Genomic DNA, 19,291 nt, shown 5'->3' on the forward strand with positions numbered 1-19,291 from the left:
GTTCATTATTCTTTCAGCCCCTTTGTACTGATCTCTAACATATACCTGGCCCAGTGCTGGAATTACATGTTACTGTATGCAGTAATACTCAGGATAAAATTTATCACTTACTAATTTCATACTGTGGAGTAAAGACTTGAAACAAAAGTACATTCAGTTCCTCTTATTTCTCTAACCCTGGGCTATTAATCCAAATAGGGGTCTGATGTTTATGGCGACTCCATAAATGTGAATAGATTCAGCTCTTCAGTTAGCCCTAAACATGGGAACAGCAGAGAGGGCTCCGCTGAATTTCCTCAGAACTGAAGAAGCACAGGCACCGTGCTCCCAGTTTCTGATGCACGCCCTGAATATAATTAATTTGTATTTTTTTTAAAAGCCTTATTCTCTCAATAGAGCAGGTCAAACATATATTTCTGCTGCTCATTTGCTTACAAATTCTTGATTATTTACATGACTGTGAAAAATAATTGATTTCCTTATAGTTTTTCATTAATTTGGAAACTTTAAATATTGTTTTAGTTCTCTCTTACTCCTGGGATAACTTTAATGTGATCTGCATTCCTAGGCTATGCAAGCTGGAGAGGGAAACACTGGGACCAGGAGGAAGAATTTTCTGTCCTCCTGCTTGGGCTGCTGGTGCCTTTTAAAGAAACTGTTGTCCTTTTACCCCGTGCAGACCCATCTCCCCTACACCTTCCATTTCAACTACCTCCAGTGTTAGAACTCATGCCCTATTAGCCTGGACTGTTGCACAATGATAGAACTCTCCTTCCTTCAAAACAAAGGTGTGTTAATGCTGAGAAGGCTTTTATCAGCCTATGGTGATATAGTATGTGATATACTCATTTCAAAAAGAAAGTGTTGTGGGGTATTCCTATTACTAAAAACATTTTTTTTTTTTCCTTTCTAATTCTGATTAGCAACTGCTGGCATTGACAATAAAGTTTGCCTTTGGAACCCCTATGTTGTCTCTAAGCCGGTTGGTGTCCTTTGGGGTCACTCAGCCAGTGTGATAGCTGTCCAGTTCTTTGCTGCAAGAAAACAACTTTTCAGTTTCTCCAGAGATAAAGTAAGTAACAGTGTACATTCAGTTTATTTAGTTCTGCCTCCCCAGTTCCTACCCAAATCTATCTTTGGTTTGAAATTCCTCTTAGAGATGGTATAGATTTTTAAAATATAGAGATTTACTACTATGGTTTGGAAATCTATATTTTAAAAAAATATATTGATGATAATTTAGGATAGTCCTGGGCAACTGGATGAGTTATTTCATTAAAATTTTTTTTCAAACCATGTGCTCATAAATTAAATCCTTATTAATGAGCTTTTGATGGGTTGTTTTAAAAGTTTCCAAAGTATTCATTAACCCAATAAAAAAAAACAGAAATGGGAATGATAAATGTTACTTTGATAAGGTATGGATGGATAGGATCACAGATGTAGGGAATGGACTTGTGGACACAGTGGGGGTCAGAGGGGATGGGAAGAATTGAGAGTGGCATTGACGTACATGCACTACCATGTGTGAAATAGATAGCTAGTTGGTGCTCGTAGTAAAGAACCCACCTGTCAATGCAGGGTCAGGAAGATCCCACTGAGGAGGGTACTGCAACCCACTCCAGTATTCTTGCCTGGAGAATCCCATAGAGAGAGGAGCCTGGCAAGCTGCAGTCTATAGGGTTGCAAAGAGTCGGACATGACTGAAGAGACAGCATGCGTGCAGTGGGAAGCTGGTGTAAAACATATGTGTCCTCTGTGATGACCTAGAGGGGTAGGATGGAAGGGTGGGAGGGAGACTCAAGAGGGAAAGGACATGTGTGTGTATATATATATATATATATATATATATATATCTGATTCACATTCTTGTACAGCAGAAACTAACACAAGACTGCAAAGCAATTACATTCAAATTTTAAAAATATGGAATAGACACAATGAACCAGCGTTGCTTTGGTATTGAAGAGTCTCAGTAAGTTAAAAATCAAAGTTAATCTGCAGGATATTACATTAAGAAATTTCAGTTAAATATGTCTGTCCATTCTATTTGATGATATTGATACATATTCTATACAGGGTGGAAAAAACATTGTACCAGAATCAGATAGTCTGGGTTATACCCTGACCACATTATTTACTACTCATATCTCCCAGGTAAATTTCTTATCTCTAATAATCTAGTCATTTGTTCCCCTGTAAAGCTTCTGTTTTACATAATGCCTGACATAGATCCAGTAAACACGTGATAGATTTCAAGAAACCTGATTGTGAGGAGAACACGGATAGGCTATAGACTTACTGGGGACAGCCCTTAAGAGTTTTTCAGTGACTCGGACTTTTAATTTTATTCAGAAGTGATACATGTATTTGTGAAAATTAAATAGAATATAATAGAAATTCACCTCAACTCCTTAGCCTCACCTTATGAATAAAGGGAAACAATGGAAACAGTGAGAGATTTTATTTTGGGGGGCTCCAAAATCACTGCAGATGGTGAAAGCTGCCATGAAATTAAAAGATGCTTGCTCCTTGGAAGAAAAGATATGACCAATCTAGACAGCATATTAAAAAGCGGAGACATTACTTTGACAACAAAGGTCCGTCTAGTCAAAGCTATGGTTTTTCCAGTAGTCATGTATGGATGTAAGAGTTGAACTATAAAGAAAGCTGAGGGCATTTTTGAACTGTGGTGTTAGAGAAGATGCTTGAGAGTTCCTTGGACTGCAAGGAGATCCAACCAGTCCGTCATAAAGGAAATCAGTCTTGACTATTCATTGGAAGGGCTGATGCTGAAGCTGAAGCTCCAATATTTTGGACACCTGATGTGAGGAGCTGACTCATTTGAAAAGACCTGATGCTGGGAAAGATTGAAGGCAAGAGGAGAAGAGGACGACATAAGATGACATGGTTGGGTGGCATCACCAACTCAATGGACATGAGTTTGAGCAAGATCTGGGTGTTGATGATGGACAGGGAGGCCTGGCATGCTGCAGCCCATGGCGTCACAAAGAGTTGGACATGACTGAGCGACTGAACTGAACTGATACAGAAGTCCTGCCAAACTTGCTTATTTTAGTATATTATGTATCAGACTGTAAATCTCCTTCACCACTGAACTACCAATCCCAGTTGATTCTGCCATCAAATATATTCATCAGCTTCACTTCTCTCTCAGCTGCCACTGCTCTAATCCAAAATCTCATCTTCTTTTGAATTAGCTCATCCAACCATGGCAAAGTTTTCCTAACATGTCTTTCTTCTTGCAGATGGGTCTCATTTCAGCCTGGCCTCTGTCCTGCTAATTCAGTGGTTTGTAAGAAAAATTCTTCAACAGCTTCTCTTACCCTCATTCTAAATGTCAGCACTAAAATTCTTAAGCTTTTCTATAAAGCTCATCCCCAGACCAGGCCCAGCTCACTTCCTGCTTTTCTCTTCTGTTCATTTGGTGTTCCAGCCATATCACACTTTGTTCCCACCATGCTGCATCATGGTTCTGCTGCATGCCTGCTCTCTGTCTTCAGTTCCCTCTCCTCCATGCTCGACTGGCAAAAGCCTATTTATCCGTGAAGTTTCAGACTTTTTTGGAGTCTTTCATGCAGACCTAGGTGTTTGCTTCTCTGTCCTCCCATCACACCTGTGTCCCTTCTTAGAGCATGTGTCCTGTTGTACTGAAGTTGTTAGTTTGCTGTCTTAAGCTGGGTCATATCTTTTCAGATTGTGTATTGGTATCAGACATAGTGCTTTGCACCTCTCAGTGTTTGTTCAGTGGTTATTTGTTGACAGTTTAAAGTGAAGACATATTACGGTGAATATCAAGTCACAAAGAAACTCAGAATGACAACTCTTCTGATGCCTTAGTCTTATTTAGTTGTTCTATTTCCTAACATCTTTTAGCTCTAACTTCCATTATTGAATTTCACACAATCTGACAAGTATACTTGAAGATTGTATATGTATATTGTATCTTTCACTAGATTTTGAGTGCTTAAAGGCAAAGATTATTTGTTGAATTCATTACTTTGAATTTTTTTTGTTGATGTGTTTTGTGGTTGTTTATTTAGTCACTAAGTCGTGTCTGACTCTGTGACCCTGTGTACTATAGCCTGCCGGTCTCCTCTGTCCATGGGATTTCCCAGGCAAGAATACTGGAGTGGGTTGCCATTTTCTTCTCCAGGGCAACTTCCTGACCCAGGGATCGAATCTGTCTCCTGCATTTGCAGGCAGATTCTTTACCACTGAGCCATGAGGGAAGCCCACCATACACATAGTAGGTCCTTACTAAATCTTAGTTAAGGAAGTAAATCTTTATCAGAGCTAAGTATGAAGGAAATAACAGATATTTTATCATTACAGAATTCCCTGAAAGGTGGTATACCTTTAGAAGCAAGTGGAAAAAAATGTTCTTAGAGTCAGAATTAATTGCATATAGCTATCATCAATGTTAAGACTGCCTGGTCTCTTTCAAGGCAATTTTATCATCCTATTTTTGCTTTGACTTTTAAATTATTATGGTGTAATAAAGCTTGTCATGCTGTCTTTCACATTAGTCTAAATCCATTTCACTTCGATAAATGCATAATAATCTTAGCCTGTATGTCTTCACAATAAACAACAGGTTTTCAGCTACCAGGTTAATTTTTGGCTTTATTGTCATAAAATTCTTCTGTATATTTTATAGGACTAGGGTTAATTTAGGGAGTGGGGAAAATGAAAGAAAGCATTCTTTTTTCAAAAAGCCTTTGATTGAACCATATTTATGCCTATGAATAGCTAATTAGAGGATTTTCAAATCAAAGCAATTTAGATCTAAATAACTTCCTCCAATAATGACCTGAGACTTCAATTGTTTTTTTGGAAAACTGCTCTACTGTGCTTTCCAGTGATGATTAAACAATAAATTTATCTGTAGAATTTAATATTATACTAAGCAATAGTCCAATTGCATTTTGTTTCTGAGTCCTAAATTGTCTCATAAAATGGTAATCACTGATTGATGGCACGGCCCTGCTGGGAACCAATAACTTGGTCATTTAAAGGAGGAATCACCATGGGAAGTAAAAGGATTTTCAAAGCCTCTGGGAAATACCTCTGCTGGGGGTTGACATTCCAACCAGGAAATCTGATTAAGCTTTTCTATTGCTCCTAACTCCTCTCTTAGGCTTCTCATCCTGACTTGGCCACCAGAATCAGATCAGTTTGTAACTTAATCTTTTGTTTGAGGTTCTGATTTTTTCCAGAGTGTGGTTTCTATGCTGTGGTCCCAAGGTTGGGAAGGAAAATACAAAGGCTCTTGTGCTGGTGACTAGCTCTTACCTATCTGTCTTCCTTTCTCTCCTGTATACCCTTTCTCTTCAAATTTCCTCTATCCATCTAGAGACAAAGCCGGTTTCATTTTGTTTAAATTGTACAAGTAAACAGATTAATGATCTTTTGTAGAAATTGCAAACGAGGAAGCAAGTTGGAAAGAAGTAAATATTCCTTTCTTCACCCTCTTAAAATCAATTCCTCTTTCAAGAAATAACTATTATTAACACTTGATCTATATAGTCTCACATTTTTATCATATACTTACATATTATAGTATTGATATATTGCATTATAATATGTAGTGGTGTCATAATTTGTTATTTATGTACCATGTTATGTGTGTATACAAATTCAAAGTACTATTTATTATTACTTTTATATAAATGGCATCACATGATATATATTTTTCTGCCATTTCCTTTTCCCTAAACAATATCTCCTGCAGATCTTTCAGTATGAGTGTACATATACCTGATTTTTTTATCTGCTGCATAATAATTCATAGTATGGATCGTCAACCTTAATTATTCAATCGCATGTTGATTATAAGAGATATTGTGTCTATGACACCTACACACATGCACATACACATCTTTAAGACCGCGTAAGTTGATTTCTTTGTGATATGTTCCTAGAGATGAATTTCTAGAAATGATGCTATTGGGCCAACAGGGATTCAATTCTTAAAGAATGATTTAGATCCAGAATTTGTGTCAATTGGTATATTCATCAGAGCTGTGTAAAGGTGTTTGTTTCCCTGCACTCTTGGTAATGATGAGTGTGTGTGCGTGTGTGTGTGTGTTGTGTGTTCAGTCATGTCTGACTCTTTGAGACTCCATGGACTGTAGCCCTCCAGGCTCCTTTTCCATGGAATTTTTCAGGCAAGAACACCGGAGTGGATAGCCATTTCCTACTCCAAGGGATCCTCCTGAGCCAGGGATCGAACCCTCACCTCTTGTATCTCCAGCATTGGCAAGTGGATTCTTTACCACTCTGCCACGTGAGAAGAGCCTTTGGTAATGACAGATACCATTGATGTGCTCATTCTTTTGTGAATCTAATGGACAAAAAATTAGAATGAATTTCTTCAATTATTTACTTACCATTTCTATTTCTATTTTTTTTATGGTGCATTATCTGATCATGTCCTTTATTTTTTTTCATGATTTTAAAAAATTTATTTATTTTTAATTGGAGGATAATTGCTTTAAAATGTTGGCTTGGTTTCTGTCTTACATCATCATGAATCAGCCATAGGTATACATATGTCCCCTCTCTCTTGAACCTACCACCTCCCACCCCATCCCACCCCTTTAGGTTGTCATTGAACACCAACTTGAGCTTCCTGTGTCACATAGCAAATTCCCACTGGCTATTTGTTTTACACATGGTAAGGTATGTATTTCAGTGCTGCTCTCTTAATTCATCCTATCCCCTCCTTCTCCCACTGTGTCCACAAGTCTGTTCTCTATGTCTGTGTCTCTTTTGCTGCCCTTTAAATTCTTTTATCTTATTAACTGAACTCAGGACTATACTATCAGCAGTTGTAGTTTGGAAAATAAATTGATTATCCTTTATTATATATGATGCAAGTATTTTGCCTCTGTCAAGCATACTGCTTTTAACTTTGTTCATGTAAGTTTTAAAAAATTATTGTATTTATTTATGTATTGCTGTGCTGGATCTTCATTGCTACCTGCAGGCTTTCTCAGTTTTCAGGGTGAGGGCCTCTTACTGCAGTGGCTTCTCTTGTTACAGAGCACAGGCTCCAGGGTGCTCAGGCTTCAGGAGTTGTGGCACATGGGCTCAGTAGTTGTGGTGCAAGAGCTTAACTGTTCCTCCACATGTGGGATCTTCCCAGGCCAGGGATTGAACCAGTGCCCCCTGCATTGCAAGGCGGATTCTTAACCACAGGATCACCAGGGAAGACCTGTTTATGTGATTTTTATCATTCAAAAGTTTTCTTTTTGCAGAACTGAGTCTAAGAAATGATTTTCTTTATGGCTCTGGATTTTGAATCTAGCTTAAGAATGTGTTCCACACATCATATTTATAAAGGTGTTCTCCTTTGGTTTCAGCTAATACTTTTTATATTGTTGATTTTTTTTGCATTTAATTTTGCAGTTTATTTTTATGTAATTTTTTTGTTCTACAAATGGGTATCCAGGAGGTTTTTGAATAATTGTTTTGAATAATTTGTTCCCTGGTGGCTCAGATAGTAAAGAGTCTGCCTGCAGTGTGGGAGACCCAGGTTCGATCCTTGGGTCCAGAAAATCCCCTGGAGAAGGACATGGCAACCCATTCCAGTATTCTTGCCTGGAAAATCCCATGGACGGAGGAGCCTGGCAAGCTACAGTCCATGGGGTCGAAAAGAGTCCGACATGACTGAGTGACTTTACTTTCATTCACTGGTTTCAAATTCCATTGTTATTATTTGAATTTCCATGTATACATGAATTTGTTCTTAGATGCTTTATTCTTTCCATTAGTCTGTCTTTTCTTGCATGCATATACCACCGTTTTAACCAGCATAGTTTTTTCCTATGTTGTGATACCTGGCAGAGAAATTCCTACTTCTGTTTTTCTATTTTAATTCCTGGCATTCCAATCCCAAAGAAAGGCAATGCCAAAGAATGCTCAAACTACTGCACAATTGCACTCATCTCACATGCTAGTAAAGTAATGCTCAAAATTCTCCAAGCCAGGCTTCAGCAATACGTGAACCATGAACTTCCAGATGTTCAAGCTCGTTTTAGAAAAGGCAGAGGAACCAGAGATCAAATTGCCAACATCCTCTGGATCATCAAAACAGCAAGCGTTCCAGAAAAATATCTATTTCTGCTTTATTAACTATGTCAAAGCCTTTGACTGTGTGGATCACAATAAACTGTGGAAAACTCTTCAAGAGATGGGAATACCAGACTGCCTGACCTGCCTCTTGAGAAACCTGTATGCAGGTCTGGAAGCAACAGTTAGAACTGGACATGGAACGACAGACTGGTTTCAAATAGGAAAAGGAGTACATCAAGGCTGTATATTGTCACTGTGCTTATTTAACTTATCTGCAGAGTACATCATGGGAAACGCTGGCCTGGAAGAAGCACAAGCCGGAATCACGATTGCTGGGAGAAATATCAATCACCTCAGATATGCAGATGACACCACCCTTATTGCAGAAAGTGAAGAAGAACTAAAGAGCCTCTTGATGAAAGTGAAAGATGGGAGTGAAAAAGTTGGCTTAAAGCTCAACATTCAGAAAACTAAGATCATGGCATCTGGTCCCATTACTTCATGGAAAATAGATGGGGAAACAGTGGAAAGAGGGGCTGAATTTATGTTTTTGGGCTCCAAAATCACTGCAGATGGTGATTTCAGCCATGTAATTAAAAGATGCTTACTCCTTGGAAGGAAAGTTATGACCAACCTAGATAGCATATTAAAAAGCAGAGACATTATTTTGTCAACAAAGGTCTGTCTAGTCCAGGCTATGGTTTTTCCAGTAGTTATGTAGAGATATGAGAGTTGGGCTATAAAGAAAGCTGAGTGTCGAAGAATTGATGCTTTTGAACTGTGGTGTTGGAGAAGACTCTTGAGAGTCCCTTGAACTGCAAGGAGATCCAAGTAGTCGATCCTAAAGGAGATCAGTCCTGGGGGTTCATTGGAAGGACTGATGTTGAAACTGAAACTCCAATACTTTGGCTACCTCATGCGACAGGCTGACTCATTTGAAAAGACCCTGATGCTGGGAAAGATTGAGGGCAGGGGGAGAAGGGGACTACAGGATGAGATGGTTGTATGGTATCACTGACTCAATGTAAATGAGTTTGGGTAAACTCCGGGAGTTGGTGATGGACAGGGAGGCCTGGAGTGCTGTGGTTCATGGGGTCGCAAAGAGTTGGACACAACTGAGTGAACTGAACTGGCATTTTATCTTTCTAAGTAAATGTTAGGATCAGTATTCATGTTCCATGAAAAATTACATTAATTTTTGAATTGGATTTCCCTTGATTTTGAACATGACATCGTTAAAATACTGAGAATACGTATTCTGTATTTTACTTGTTGATTCTTTTAATGGTCTTTCCAGAAAAATTATACAATAGGTTTCCATTCCTTGTTGAGGTTTTTCCTCCACATTTCAGAAGGCATTTTGTCATATTCTTGACTTTTATGGGGGTGTTTATAATGGGATGTGCCCACTTTCTATATAACCTATGCATTTAGTTTTTAAATGTAACAATTTTTTTTTCTAAAACATTTTTTAACTGCCTGTTAATTGTATATTCTCTTTTGTTGTTTGCTCATTTGGGGGATTTTGACTTTTAGCTCTTTAATTTCATTTTTATTACTGCATTTTCTTATCAGATAATTTTAATACCTGGAGTCATTGGAGAACCAAATTTGATATTTGCTATTCTGGTGATTCTCCCATATGGTGACATGTTTCCTTTTTATGTCTGGTTATCCTTTATTGTTACCTCATTTTTGGTTGTTGCTAAACTATAGACATTCTGAAGAATAAAATTGAAAATGCTTTCCTCCAGAGAATATTTGTGTTTGTTTCTGCAATATGGAAGTAAAAAAAGCTATTGTCCTGAGACTACTGCATTTCCTTTTTCTTTGTCCTTTTAATTGAGCAATCTTGCTTCAGTGCCTCCATTGTCCTGCTGGTCCAAGGCTTAGGCTCCTGGTTATAGTCTCTTCATGTATGCATACTGTTCACTGTCTCCATATTAAGTTTGCGTCTTATACCTCTTTCTTCTTTTGGACCTGTGGAGATTGTTTTCAATCCCTGAAGATCCAGCAAGGTGACAGAAATTATGTTTTAGTCATAGCTGTTTTTCTTTGAAGCAGGAAAGCCCCCTACAAAAACCTAGTCTGCAGTGATACTTGAACCAGAGTTCCCTTATTTTAGTTGGTTTTCACTTACTTTCTTCAAAAAAGGTTGTTAGTATAACTACTGAGCTTAAAAAAAGAAAGAAGTTTAAAGTGTTTATGTTTACTTTGTGAAATAAAAAAGAGACAGTAATCTTTGAAACACAAAGTTTGAAAATTTCTGTTTAAAGCCTGGGGGAAAAAACCCAGTTATGTTTTTCAGTGTTATGTGAGTAATGATAATAGCCAAAAAATCAATTTAACTGAAGTTTTAAAATCCCCCAAATGAACTTTTGTTCTGAAAAAAAAAAGCAGCTTTTGAAACAAAATGTTGATGTTAGTTAAATTTATTGCCGAACTTAAACTGGGAAATTAGTGAGATTTTTTTCAAAACAATTCATAGTGTTAAGAAGCATTTTGACTTTTTCAAGGTCAGTGATAGAATACCAAACAGACACAAAATAGAAATCTGTGTCTTAGAGCTGTATGTCTTCTCTCATTTTTATTGAAAAGGATGAAAAAAAAAAAAAAAGGATGATAATGGCTATGGTAACAATTTAAGGGTAAAGAGCACAACAGATTTTAATTTCCAACTAATATCTTAAATTAGATCTCATCCTGGGGAAAAAAAATGGCAAAAATATTTCTTAAAAGAAGATCTGTTATATGAGTTAAAGATAAAAACACTAACTGAGGTGTTCAGTAGAATACTTTTGCTAGCATATATCATGTCAAACAAAATTGCCTCTAAACATTCACTGATTATGCCTCTATGGATTATCCCAAGGCTTAAATTCTAAATAAATAGACTTGTTAATACATAAAGGTATATTCAGAAGAGCCAATGCCCTCAGTTCCTGTTATCCTATTATCTGCAGGTAGGCTATCCATTTTTGTGGATCATCCTGGAGAGCTGAGCTGCTGCACTGCTGTCTTCAAAATCCCCTAGTGCTATATTCTCTCTCTGTCTCTCTTTCTTATTGTCATTTTATATCTATGCCCTGCAGGATGGCAGGACTTAGTAGCAAATGTTTGATGCAGTCAAACAAGTCTCATGTAGATACAGTTGTCTGGGGACTGTCTTCTACTTTTTTCTCACTTTTCTATCATTATTAGGAAACTTTACAGCTTTTTCCCCAACCACTTTGAATAAAATTTGAACATTTTGCCAATATGTAAATAATACCAATTTGGTTTTAAAAAGTGCACTGAAAATAGATTTTATATCCATCCATACATCTATTTGTGCACCCAAACTTCCATGAAGTTACCCACTTAATAAATCTAATATTTATAGGATAAAAAAAGTTTTAGTTTTATTTATTTATTATAGTTTTATTAGGCTTCCCCAGTGGCTTGGCAATAAAGAATCCACCTGTGAAGCCCAAGCCACAGGAGATGCGGGTTCGATCCCTAGGTCAGGAAGATGCACTGGAGGAGAGCATGGAAATCCATTCCTGTATTCTTGCCTGGGAAATCCCATGGACAGAGGAGCCTGGCGGGCTCAGGTCCATGGGGTTGCAAACGTTATAGTTTTGTTATGCCTGTGTGAAATGATTCTGCCCATCTCTAGCAGGGAGAAGAAAGAAATTCCTCAGTAAAATTAGACTACATTTCTTTAACCCAATTTTCACAATACCCCTTCTTGAAACTGCTTCCATTTTGTTATTTTGGAAACTATAGATAATGGATCGAGCAATTTCAGTACATTCCAAAAAAATTGGTAGAATTTCAAAGCTGGCAGGGGCCCATTCTGTATAAAGATGAGGAAATGGAAAGGTAATATAATACACCTAAACTGACAGACCTGAGTAGTATTAAAATGAGGATCAGCATGTCTGGAGTCTCCATCTTTGATTTCTAGCGCTAGTTATGATTTGTACTGGATTTGCTTTCATAATCCTGCATTATTAAGTGGTAGCAAGATAAAGATTAAGTAGAAAGATGTCTTCATCATTATGTGAAAAGCTAAATTCTGTCTTGATATAAAATCACAAGCTTGGATATTTATTCCTCCTAATACTATAAAAATGGAGATGAAATAAAGAGCTGTGAATAAATCATTTCAAGGACTAGACTTAGTAAGTCTGTGTTTGGACAAGCATCACAAGTTCTCAGGTATCGTGATGAAAATAGAAAGTACAGTTTAGATGAGAATTTATGGAAAATATAAATTAAAAAATAATCATTTACCCAATGATAATTTTTAAGTCTGGGTGTTTGTCCAGTTCTTTATTTTCCCTACTAAGAATAAAGGAAACATCTCTAAGATATTTGGAATGGAAAATGATATTAAATACACTCCTTTCTGAACTGTGGCATAATTCTCTTCCAGAAGTCAACATGAACATAAAAAAGAGGAAAATCAAGAATTCTCAATAATAAATAGTTATTTAAGTGATATTTTGCAAAGAAAATAGAATTAATGTGAGATATTTTTCATGATTAAAGAGATATAGGCTGATTAGGGGAGCACAGTTATCTGGCTTTTAAAGCCAAGTCACATGATATTACTTATTTAACTTGTATGCAGAGTACATCATGAGACACGCTGGGCTGCAGGAAGCACAAGCTGGAATCAAGATTGCCGGGAGAAATATCAATAACCTCAGATATGCAGATGACACCACCCTAATGGCAGAAAGTGAAGAGGAACTCAAAAGCCTCTTGATGAAAGTGAAAGAGGAGAGTGAAAAAGTTGGCTTAAAGCTCAACATTCAGAAAACGAAGATCATGGCATCTGGTCCCATCACTTCATGGGAAATAGATGGGAAAACAGTGGAAACAGTGTCAAACTTTATTTTTTTGGGCTCCAAAATCACTGCAGATGGTGATTGCAGCCATGAAATTAAAAGACGCTTACTCCTTGGAAGGAAAGTTATGACCAACCTAAACAGCATACTAAAAAGCAGAGACATTACTTTATCAACAAAGGTCTGTCTAGTCCAGGCTATGGTTTTTCCAGTAGTTATGTAGAGATATGAGAGTTGGACTATAAAGAAAGCTGAGTGCTGAAGAATTGATGTTTTTGAACTGTGGTGTTGGAGAAGACTCTTGAGAGTCCCTTGGACTGCAAGGAGATCCAACCAGTCCATCCTAAAGGAGATCAGTCCTGGGGGTTCATTGGAAGGACTAATGTTGAAGCTGAAACTTCAGTACTTAGGCCACCTCATGCAAAAAGCTGACTCATTTGAAAAGACCCTAATGCTGGGAAAGATTGAGGGCAGGAGGAGGAGGGGACGACAGAGGATGAGATGGTTGGATGCCATCACTGACTTGATGGACATGGATTTGGGTGGACTCCGGAAGTTGGTGATGGACAGGGAGGCCTGGTGTGCTGCAGTTCATGGGGTCCCAAAGAGTCAGACACAACTGAGTGACTGAACTGATCTGAACTGAAAGCCAAGCCACATGATATTACTGATTAAGCTGAGAGAAAGAGACCTTAAAAGCAAGTTGAAAAGCTGAAGTATAATACAGTGGAAATACTTGGGAAATTAAAGAAAACTCATGCTTGAGCCCCATCCTCAGACAGTCTGATTTAATTGGTTTTGGAAAAGGGCCCAAACATAAGCATTTTCTCAAACACCATTGGTATTTTTAGTGTCAAGATTAATAATCACTATCATAGAGTATGTAAGTATAGGAAAAAATGAAAATCATATGGGAAGTCACATGCCATGACATTATTTCTGGGAGAAGTGAAACACTGTTGCAATGGAGTATTACTCAGCCATTAAAAAGAATACATTTGAATCAGTTCTAATGAGGAGGATGAAACTGGAGCCTATTATACAGAGTGAAGTAACCCAGAAAGAAAAACACCAATACAGTATAATAACACATATATATGGAATTTAGAAAGATGGTAATGATAACCCTGTATGTGAGACAGCAAAAGAGACACAGATATATAGAACAGTCTTTTGGACTCTGTGGGAGAGGGCAAGGGTGGGATGATTTGGGAGAATGGCATTGAAACATGTATACTATCATGTGTGAAACGAATTGCCAGTCCAGGTTTGATGCATGATACAGGATGCTCAGGGCTGGTGCACTGGGATGACCCAGAGGGATGGGATGGGGAGGGAGGTGGGAGGGGGGTTCAGGATGGGGAACACGTGTATACCCATGGCGGATTCATGTCAAGGTATGGCAAAACCAATACAATATTGTAAAGTAATTAGCCTCCAATTAAAATAAATAAATTAAAAAAAAAGAAACTCTGTGTTGTACATTGATGACACTATATAAATATTGTTGGCTTTGGTTCTTAGTAGAAAGAAAAACTAGATAGTTAAAGATGGAAGGGAACTTGGTAGGATCACTAATTATGAGAATTAAGGGTTCTTCAAGGGAAGGAGGGAAAGAAGAAAAGTAAAAATTAATTTTAAGAAAAATTAATAAAGATACACACTATGATTTTTAAAAAGCACCTCTAGTTTTGATTGCTGATAGCAGGAACTCACCTGTCATAGAGTAGAGGTTATCACTCATCTATTTTTAATTTTTCATTTAATTAAATGTGACTAAATGTCAACAAAATATTAAAGTCAATATAAATGATTTGAACAACATGTGGAAAATGATTCTGGGGAAATTATAATCCATTAATATTGTTGGGTTATTGTTAATCTATACTCAATCTTGCCCCATATTGTTTTTCTAAAATGAAGTTAATTCTCCGAAAATAAAGTTAATTTCAGCTTTTTTAGGAACAAATTCATACCAAACAAGAGAGGATTTTGAACAATGGGGATATAACTATTTTAAGTTATATGAGAGTTTGAGAGTGATATGGATGTGTTTAACCTTGTGACTCTAACATTCAAAATAATAACTTATCAATCCTATTATATTTAGAACACTTTGAAATACATTTGAAAGTCTTAGTTCTTATAGGATTTATATTTTTGAGGATAAACATTTGCCTGAGAGTTGCCAGAATGTTTTAAATAAAAATTATAAGGTTTAAGAATTAGAATAAGTTGTTTAATAAAAATATTATTGCCAAGAAAACCCAGTGTACTTTTATAAACATATAGTCTTGGGGTTAGAAGGATTGGTAATGCTTTTTATCTGGGAGGGTTTGACTATGTCAGTTTAAGTTTGCTAGAAGTGTTAGTAAATGGATACATTACCCAATACATCAGTTCAGTTCAGTCGCTCAGTCATGTCCGACTCTTTGCTACCCTTTGAATCTCAGCACACCAGGCCTCCCTGTCCATCACCAACTCCCGGAGTTTTCCCAAACTCATGTCCATTGAGTCGGTGATGTCATCTAATCATCTCATCCTCTGTCATCCCCTTATCCTCCTGCCTTCAATCTTTCCCAGCATCAGGATCTTTTCAAATGAGTCAGCTCTTCGCATCAGGTGGCCAAAGTATTGGGGTTCCAGCTTCAACATCACTCCTTCCATTGAACACCCAGGACTGATTTCCTTTAGGATGGACTGGTTGGATCTCATTACAGTCCAAGGGACTCTCAACAGTCTTAACACCACAGTTTAAAAGCGTCAATTTTTCGGCACTCAGCTTTCTTTATAGTCCAACTCTCACATCCGTATATGACTACTGGAAGAACCATAGCCTTGACTAGGTGGACCTTTGTTGACAAAGTAATGTCTCTGCTTTTGAATATGCTGTCTAGGTTGGTCATATCTTTCCTTCCAAGGAGGAAGCGTCTTTTAATTTCATGGCAGCAGTCACCATCTGCAGTGATTTTGCAGCCCCCCAAAATAAAGTCTGACACTGTTTCCGCTGTCTCCCCATCTATTTGCCATGAAGTAATGGGACTGGATGCCATGATCCGGTTTACCCCAAGCATACTCATTTCTGCAAGATTTTTGAAAAATCCTCATAACATTTTCTTGTGAATTAGATGAGATCTGCAATTGGGTAAATAACCACGTAGAAGTTGAGGCAAGCTTTGTTTATGGAAGTGTTATATTTTTGGACTTATCCTAGCTAATATTTTTCCTCAGTGAGCTGGATAAAAACATAGTTATTAGATGAACCATAGCCTTCAGAAAATTAAGAAAATATCTATTTACCATTTACAGTATTCCATGGGATGTGTGGACAAATCAGGGAGGAGTTATCAATATAATATAATTAGGATTCAAAACTGTATTCTTATACTTTGAAACTAGAAAAATCCTAACTTTAGCTTACAACATCAGATTTTTGAAGGTAGAATATTAGATGTTTGCCTTGTTTATTCATGGGAATAAGATTTAGAGTTTTACTCAGTCAGGACCTCAGGTAAGGGCAATGCATATTGGAATGGCTTATTTAGCTAATGTAAAAATAGGGTTTTTAAAGAAATCACAGTGTCTGTAACAGTGGTTAGAACACACTTGAAATATTGGCCCAATTCTGGGGACCCTAAGGTGTTCGTGCTATATATTGGTGAGTAGAGATATGCTGTCTTCTATTGATGGTACATTAAATATTGTGTAAGTATATTATTTTAAAGTGTACAACACTAGGACTTCCCTGGTGGCTCAGTGGTAAAGAATCCGCCTGCCAGTGCAGGAGCCGCAGGAGACAAGGGTTTGATCCCTGGGTGGGGAAGCTCCCCTGGAAGAGGGAATGGCAACCCACTCCAGTAATCTTGCCTGGAGACTGGAGGAGCCTGGCAGGCTACAGTCCATGGGGTCACAAAGAATCAGACACAACTGAAGCAACTTAACACACACACAATGTTTAGGACTAAAAAATACAATGTTTAGATTGGGGCAAGGGGATGAGAAAGGGAGAATAGGAGTGTAAGTAAATATTTCTCTCAGAAGAGAGTGTTATTCGATGTACAATTAATATATGCTATATTCACACAGGCACACATGCATGCACACACACACAAACAGCTGTTATTTGGTGTTATGGAGAAAACCATAACTCAGAAAGAGTCAAAGAAGGCTGTCTCTGAGATGGGGGGTGGGGGGAATGGGGACTTGGGATTGAGAGGGATGAATTGATAAAAAAAAACAAAACATTTTAATGCTATTGGATTTTACACAATGGACATATCTTATTACATTTTTTAGAAAAAGTTATCAAGGCCTGGATGACCAACCTCCCTGTAGAGAAAGTGAAAAAAAAAAAAAAAAAAAAAAAAAAAAGACAAAGTGAGAGAATCAAGAGTGGGATCTACAAATGATGCTATGATTTAGAAGGAACTGGGGGTCATCTACCCTGGACAAGAGGTGCATGAAGAGACTTATGTAGATGTAGGGAAAGAGAGTAGGAAATGTAAGAGATGTAGGGAAAAGAGAAGTAGGGAAAGAGAAGGAAGTCTTTGGCTTATCATAGTTCTATAGGAATTCCTATCCCATGGGATCCCAGGATCTGCATGGGAGATTCGTGTATCTATGTATCCAAAGAAATTCTGTGAAATATTGTGCTCATATATGAATATGTGCATTTAAGAGGAGGGGATGCACCATCGTTTTCAACTGATTTTTTTCCCCCAAAGGAGTATAAGATTTAAAATAGGTTAAAACTACAGGGTCACTTGCCTTATGGAGTAATAAACACTTGTGTAAAGGGGCCATCTTTTATAGATAATTTAGAAATAATTCTCACACTGGATAAAGCACACTAGTTTATTTGAAAGAAACTTTTTCTGCTCTAAGGTTCTAATATTTATATAATAAAAAGGAATAAAATACACTTATAATAAAACATTTATTGGGCACTTACTACATATAGCTCATCATGCCAAATGCTTGACATGGGCTCTCATTCAATCTTTATAGAGTCAGATTACATAGGTACCAGGCTTCCCTGATAGCACAGTTGGTAAAGAATTGCCTGCAATGCAGGAGACTCTGGTTTGATTCCTGGGTCAGGAAGATCCACTGGAGAAGGGATAGGCTACCCACTCCAGTATTCTTGGGCTTCCCTCAGCTGGCTAGGGGGTGGCTCAGCTGGTAAAGAATCTGACTGTAATGCGGGAGACCTGGGTTTGATCCCTGGATTGGGAAGATCCCTGAAGAAGGGAATGGCTACCCACTCCAGTATTCTGGCCTGTAGAATTCCAAGGACTGTATAGTCCATGGGGTTGCAAATAATCGGACATGACTGAGTGACATTCCCTTTCATTTTTCAGGTAGGTATCACATCAAAAACTCAGAGAGACAAAGAAACTTACTAGAGTTCACTGCAGTAAGGGACAGAGCTAAGATGACAGCCGAAGAAGTCTGGCCCTAGAACTGGCCTGAAGCCCCCTTTGGAAGGGTTTTTCCCTCTCATTCTGACTTGCCCTCACTGAAAGAATTAGTCGCTCAGTCATGTCTGACTCTTTCCAACTGTATGGACTGTAGCTCGCCAGGCTCCTCTGTCCATGGAATTCTCCAGGCAAGAATACTGGAGTAGGTAGCCATTCCTTTCTCCAGGGATCTTCCCCACCCAGGTATTGAACCAGGGTCTCCTGCATTGCAGCCAAATTCTTTACCCTCTGAGCAACCAGGAAAGCCTGATTCTCCCTCACTGCACTGTGTTAATTCTACTCCATGACTGACAGTGGCAACACTGGCAGCTGCAGAGCTCCTCTTCCCATTTCCTTCAGTGCTTGTCCATGTGTGTGGCATTTTTGTGCCTTAATTGTCTGTGTTATCTGAACATGATTTCCTTTAATGGACTTCCCTGGTGACTCAGACAGTAAAGAATTTTGTTTCACAAAAAATACATATATTATCTACCTAGCTAGCTATTGTCTATTCTTCTATCTATATAGAGAAAGAGATTGTATTCATTTTCTTTTGGTACTTTGACAGATAACCACAAACTCAATGGTTTGCAACAGCACACCTTTTATGTTTTGTAGGTTAGAATTGTAGCCTGGTTCTCACTGGACTAAAATCAAGGTACTCACAGGGCTGTCTTATTTTCTGGAGGCACTGGAGGAGAATTTGTTTCCTTGCCTTTTCCAACTCCCTTGGTTCATAGCCCCTTTTGTCCATCCTCCAAGCCAGGAACACCGGTGGTAGTTTTAATTGCGACCCCATGGACTGTAGCCTGCCAAGGCTCTTCTATCCATGGGATTCTCCAGGCAAGAATACTGCAGTGATTTGCCACTTCCTTCTCCAGGGGATCTTCCCAA

At 38.0% G+C, this 19,291-nt stretch overlaps 1 protein-coding gene across 1 annotated transcript in view; it reads left to right on the top strand.

Moving 5' to 3' along the window:
* Window positions 1-19,291, top strand: part of WDR49 (WD repeat domain 49) — a 185,578-nt gene that overhangs the window by 58,043 nt on the left and 108,244 nt on the right. Inside the window, exon 6 of the mRNA XM_055569164.1 lies at window positions 924-1,072. Coding sequence (XP_055425139.1) covers window positions 924-1,072 — 149 coding nt within the window. The remainder of the gene's footprint in view (window positions 1-923; window positions 1,073-19,291) is intronic.

Source organism: Bubalus kerabau, chromosome 2, assembly GCF_029407905.1.
Source record: "Bubalus kerabau isolate K-KA32 ecotype Philippines breed swamp buffalo chromosome 2, PCC_UOA_SB_1v2, whole genome shotgun sequence".
Classification (NCBI taxonomy): domain Eukaryota; kingdom Metazoa; phylum Chordata; class Mammalia; order Artiodactyla; family Bovidae; genus Bubalus; species Bubalus kerabau.